The sequence below is a fragment of the Myotis brandtii genome, unplaced genomic scaffold (assembly GCF_000412655.1).
Source record: "Myotis brandtii unplaced genomic scaffold, ASM41265v1 scaffold165, whole genome shotgun sequence".
Lineage (NCBI taxonomy): Eukaryota > Metazoa > Chordata > Mammalia > Chiroptera > Vespertilionidae > Myotis > Myotis brandtii.
In genome coordinates this window covers 16447011-16453034 of record NW_005356042.1, presented here as the reverse complement: position 1 = coordinate 16453034, position 6024 = coordinate 16447011, and the positions used below count along the sequence as shown (strand labels likewise).

Here is a 6024-nt window from a genome sequence, read left to right as displayed (position 1 = left end):
GCGGTCCCGATGGGCCCTTTCCCACCCACGCGCTTGCCTCGCCAGGGGCCACACGGGACATCGGCTCGGCGCTCACGCGCATGTGCATGCGCCACCGCAGCATCGAGACCAAGCTGCGGCAGTTCACCAAGTGAGTGGGCGCCGCGGGCGGGCAGGGGTGTGGCAGGAGACACCCCTGCTGGCCCTGACCTTGCACCCCGTGTCCACAGCGCCCTGCTGGAGAGCCTCATCAACCCGCTGCAGGAGCGCATCGAGGACTGGAAAAAGTCGGTCAACCAGCTGGACAAGGACCACGCGAAAGGTGAGGCTGGGGCTCGGCCGGGTGCCCGCCCCACCCTGCGGGGACCCAGCACAGCTCTCCTCTCATCACCTGCAGAGTACAAACGGGCCCGGCACGAGATCAAGAAGAAGTCGTCAGACACGCTGAAGCTGCAGAAGAAAGCGCGCAAAGGTAGAGCCCAGAGCTGCCCATCCAGGCACAGCCCCCCGGGGCCCCACTCCATGGACCCCACTGCCTTCTGGGATGTCCCAGGGCATCATCCTGGCCAGAGGGACCCTATCCTGGACACAGGACCCTCCGACCTGTTGGGTGGGACAGAGGGAGCCTCCCTGCACCCAGACCAGGCCCCAACCTCCCCTCTCAGGAGGTGGCAGGAGGCTCCACCAGCCCAGGCGCGCCCCACCCCCCGCCCCCGGAGTGGCTCTGTCCATCGGCTGTCTTTCACACATTCTCTTTCTCTGTCTCTCCTCTTCCTTCCACATCCTTCCTGTAGAGCTACTTGGTAAGTGTAATGTCCATCTCTCCAGCTGCTTCTCCCGTCCTCGTCGCATTTGTCTGTCTCCCCAGCTCAGGGCCATTGGAAAGAGCTTCTTCCGGCCGAGGAGGTCGGCCTAGCGAGGGAGGGGCCTGGGGCACAGTTCCCCGGGGGCCCTGTGGCCACCGCTGGGTCAGTCTGCCAGGTCAAGAGGGGTTGGGCCGCCCTGGGTGGGGGGCACAGGCCTTGTCTGCCTTGCCCCCGCCCACCCGCCTGCCACCCAGAGTTCTTACCTGTCACCCCCCACTTCCTGTCTCATTGCTCCTCTACATCATCCTCTCGCCTCTCTCTGCTTCTCGGTGTCACCATTGCTGTCCTGTGCGTTGCTCCCTGAGCTGAGTGGGGGCCCACATGGAGACACCCCTCTCCCCTGCTCTCCTGACCAGGGCCTGGAGGACAGCTGAGCCCCATGCTCTACTTTGCTCTGTTCCCACCCCACCCCCTCCAGTACCCCAGGAGGCGAGAGGGTGCCATCCTGCAGGCAGTGAGCGTCCTGGGGGGTGGAGGTCTCCTCGGGGCCCCCCCGAGCACAGCTGTTCCAAGGGCGGCCCTGGCGCTGCCCAGGACTCTGCCCACCCCGGGGCCTGGGTGGCTTGGCAGCTTTGGTGTCTTTCCTGTGTACGTGTCTGTCTGTCTTCTTTGCCTGCTCTGGGGACCAGCCCCTCTACACGTCCCAGAGTCCTGACTGCCCTCCCCGGGTCCCTGGCCCCCACGGCAGTGCCCAGCCCCTAGCCAGGGACACCACCACGGGGCCTGAGCCGTGGACGCAGCGAGCGGGCCGGGTCCCCAGCACGGCGTCTCCTCCCCACCCTCCAGGGAAAGGCGACCTGCAGCCCCAGCTGGACAGCGCCCTGCAGGACGTCAACGACATGTACCTGCTGCTGGAGGAGACGGAGAAGCAGGCGGTGCGCCGGGCCCTGATCGAGGAGCGCGGCCGCTTCTGCACCTTCATCACCTTCCTGCAGCCCGTGGTGGTGGGTCCCTGGGGCAGCGGGGCTGTAAGGCATCCCACACGGCCTGGCTGGAGTCCCCTGGGTGCTGCCGTCACCACATCCAAGAATCAGGATTTGGGAACTACTGGGCATGCGCCCGTCTTTTCTTTTTTAATATATTTTTATTGATTTCACAGAGGAAGAGAGAGGGGGAGAGAGAGATAGAAACAATGACGAGAGAATCACTGATCAGCTGCTTCCTACACACCCCCTACTGGGGATCGAGCCCGCAACCCGGGCATGTGCCCGGACCGGGAAACGAACTGTGACCTCCTGGGCCGTGAGTTCTTTTTGGTGACTTGGTGTCAGCAGGCTGGGCCAGGCCCAGGGTTGACCCCGTAACCTTGGAGAAAGGCCAGTCTCGGTGGTCCCTAGCTGGGCGTGTCCAGTGCTAAACACTCCTACCCAAAGGCCTGTCTCAGCTCATCATCACCAATGTGGTCTGGCAGACAGTCACGCCAGCCCCCGGCTGTGCAGGCCCGGCCTCCTGCAGCCCCGGCAGCACTGGCTGTGGGGAAAGGGGGAGGAAGGAGGGGCCAGGTGAAGCCCGGTCCCCCAGGTGGGCAGGCACGGGCAGTGCCGGCGGCCCTGACTCACTGCTTCTTCAGAACGGCGAGCTGACCATGCTGGGAGAGATCACCCACCTGCAGGGCATCATCGACGACCTGGTGGTGCTGACCGCAGAGCCCCACAAGCTGCCCCCTGCCAGCGAGCAGGTATGGCCAGGCCTGGGCACAGGGCAAGGGTGGGGCCGGGGGACGGCCTGCCCTTGGTTGGGGGCAGTAGAGGAGGAAGGGGGGCAGCATTTAGGGAACACTGCTGAGGACAAAGGACCGGACATGTCCTGACACCCACTGTGGGGCATCCAGGGGCACCTGCCCAGGTGAGGGGTGATGTACCCCAGGACCCAGTAGGAGCTCAGACGGCGTGCAGATGGACAGAAGCCCCGGGTTCATGGGGCTTGGTCCTGACCCTGCCCGCCTCACCCCCCACCATGCTCCCACTGCACCAGGTCAGCCCCCGGGCAGCCCTGTGGCATTGCTCTTCCTGGGCACTCAATGCCCAGCACTGCTGAGCCCTTTCCAGGCCATCAGGGCATCACCCTCCAAGACAGGAGGGATCGGAGGCTCAGAGGGGTCTACAACTTGCCTGAGGGGCACAGCAGAGCCAGGATTCGAACCCCCTGGTGTCCTTCATGGTCACGCTCACCTGGCTCCCCTGCTAGCAACAGCGCGTCCTCAGGGGCCCTGCTTCTCCCATATCCCCGGCCTGGCCTGGGCCGGGCTCAGAGCTGACTGTGTGTGTGAACTGAGCCTGGCCCCCTGGGCAGTGTCCCTGAGAAACAGCGGAATCTCCCAGGCACCCCCCCAGCCCTCGGGCAGCCTTGCTTCCCACCCCCAAGTGAGGAGCTTTTATTAGGAAAGGGCTCGGGGGGCTTCAAACTCCCAGGGTCTCCTGCGGGGGCCGGGTTCTCAATTGAGAAGAGAGGAGGGGGGCCCTGGGCCTGCCAGCCCTCTGGGGGACCCCAGGAAATTATACGGCCATGACCTCCATCGCTGTCCCTGTCCAGGTGATCAAAGACCTGAAGGGCTCGGACTACAGCTGGTCCTACCAGACCCCACCCTCGTCGCCCGGCAGCTCCAGCTCCCGCAAGTCCAGCATGTGCAGGTCAGTGGGGGGCAGGCACGGGGAGGCTCCCACCAAACCTGCAGCAAGAGTTGCTGCAGGGCCCACAGTTCACAGTTCCTGTGTCACTGAGGGATTTGCAAGTGGAGAGAGTACACCCTCAGCACAGGGCCGGCGGGGTTTGTGCGGGAGCAGCTACATTTCTGGAGCAGCAACCCCGTGCCTGGGGCCGTGCTCCGTGCTCCGTGCATTTTCCTTACTGAATCCTAACACACTGTTGGGTCTGGGGTTGTCCCCATTTCATAGAAGGGGAAACCGAGACCTAAGACCCAGAGTCCCAGCAGGTAACCATCGACTCTGCCAGGCCCGGCACAGGCTGGGGGAGTCATAAGAATCTCAGGTTGGGGAGAGGCGTGGCGGCTTCTGGGAGGTGTGCTGAGGCCTCCGGCTGACAGACGCTCCGGCTGGCTGGCTCCCGAGAGCTGGTGCCTGGGCAGCCGCCTCGGCCCGAACCCCAGCCCGGCCTCACTTAGTCGCCGGGCACTAGGGCAGGACTTGGAGAAGATGTGTAAGGATCACAGCTCCTTGGGTGGGAAGGCAGTGAGCACAGAGCAAGTCACAGACGCTCCGGCTGGCTGGCTCCCGAGAGCTGGTGCCTGGGCAGCCGCCTCGGCCCGAACCCCAGCCCGGCCTCACTTAGTTGCCGGGCGCTAGGGCAGGACTTGGAGAAGATGTGTAAGGATCACGGCTCCTTGGGTGGGAAGGCAGTGAGCACAGAGCAAGTTTCTCGTTCTGGGGGAGCCCCCTGTGCCGGGCACCCCAGCCCCAGCACCCCCTCGGGCCGGGCACCACTCCTGCAGGGAGAGGAGGGCCGGGTATACTGGACCCGGGTGGTGGCATCACAGGAGGGAGTGCTGATCGCAGGGACACCCCTGACCAGGGACGGGGCAGGGGGGCGTCGGGGTCACACTCAGGAAGCCCTCATCCCTCGGGGGTGCAATGGGCGCAGAGGATGTGAGCGGCAGGGCTGGGCACCCTCGGGGCGGAGGGGACGAGGCAGTGGTGGGTCCAGGACCCACGCAGACCATCCCCACAATCCAGTCAGGGTTGGACGGCAGTCAGACTCTGAGAGGACAGTGTGGAAATGATCAGACCTGTGTCTGGTTCTAGCGCAACTGGAAGCTGGCGCCTGGTGACTCCGTTTCCTTGTTAGCCTAAGGCAGCGGTTCTCAACCTGTGGGTCGCGACCCCTTTGGGGTCGAACGACCCTTTCACAGGGGTCGCCTAAGACCATCGGAAAACACATATATAATTACATACTGTTTTTGTAATTGATCATGATGCTTTAATTATGTTCAATTTGTAACAATGAAAATACATCCTCAGGCGTTGCCGAAATAGCTCAGTTGGGAGAGCATTAGACTGAAAATACATCCTGCGTATCAGATATTTACATTACGATTCATAACAGTAGCAAAATTACAGTTATGAAGTAGCAACGAAAATAATTTTATGGTTGGGGGTCACCACAACATGAGGAACTGTATTAAAGGGTCGCGGCATTAGGAAGGTTGAGAACCACTGGCCTAAGGCCTACTGTTCTAATGGCAGCATAGGAGGCAGAGAGACTGCCTCGCCCCCGGCGTGCCCTGATGGCGGCTTCTTGTATGTGCCCTGACCGGGGGTCTTTGGTGCTGTCCTCTGCCCAGGCCCACCCTGTCCCACGGTCCCAGAACCCAGCTCCCCTGGTACCTGGGTCTCAGGACCTTGTAGTCTAACATTGTCTTTTCCTTCCTTTGCCCCTCACCTGTCTCCCCACCTTCGTCTTTCACCTCCCCTCCCACACACACCCCCGTGTCTCCCTGTCTGGCTGCTGTCCCCCCGTTCACTCCCCCAGCGCCCCCAGCAGCAGTGGCAGTGCCAAGGGTGGCGGAGCCCCATGGCCTGGGGGTGCCCAAACATACTCACCCAGTTCCACCTGTCGCTACCGCAGCCTGGCGCAGCCAGCCACCGCCACCGCCCGCCTCTCCAGCATCTCCTCCCACGACTCTGGCTTCGTCTCCCAGGATGCCGCCTACTCCAAGCCTCCCTCACCCATGCCTTCAGACATCACCAGCCAGGTGAGGGGGTGTCCAGGCCACTGGGATGGGCACACTGGCCTCATGCCAGCCTCAGGCTATTCGCATGCGGGGCCACCACACCGGGGACAGACTGAGTTCACTGCCTCGAGGCTCTAAGGGGACGGGGGAAGGTCTTGGAGCAGCCACACGGCCCCAGCAGTGTCAGCAGGAGGCTTGCGGCCCTGGGAGCTGGGTGGGCAGCGGGCCAGCTCCCTCTACACCTGAGCCTGGCCTAAGGCTCTCCGTCCCTGCAGCCTCCGTGAGATGGACCATGGGAGGTCAGGTCACATGCCCGGCTTCCACTTGGGCTCAGCACTCACCTCTGCTCTCCTGCCCAAGGCTGTCCCCTTGGCACTGACACCCTCCCTGTGTCGGCTCCTTCCTGTCATCACACAGACAAGCTCTAGTGTCATCCTAAAGGCCCTCTGTCCCCCCCCCCCCCCCCCCCCCCCCAACCTCCCCCCCACCACA

The 6024-nt window shown here is 63.3% G+C and overlaps 1 protein-coding gene across 1 annotated transcript in view; it reads left to right on the top strand.

Moving 5' to 3' along the window:
* MTSS1L (metastasis suppressor 1-like) overlaps positions 1-6024 on the top strand; it is a 13911-nt gene that overhangs the window by 4521 nt on the left and 3366 nt on the right. Inside the window, exons 5-12 of the mRNA XM_005862717.1 lie at positions 46-130; positions 210-301; positions 377-451; positions 774-782; positions 1632-1789; positions 2416-2523; positions 3378-3475; positions 5331-5553. Of these exons, the coding sequence (XP_005862779.1) occupies positions 46-130; positions 210-301; positions 377-451; positions 774-782; positions 1632-1789; positions 2416-2523; positions 3378-3475; positions 5331-5553 (848 nt within the window). The remainder of the gene's footprint in view (positions 1-45; positions 131-209; positions 302-376; positions 452-773; positions 783-1631; positions 1790-2415; positions 2524-3377; positions 3476-5330; positions 5554-6024) is intronic.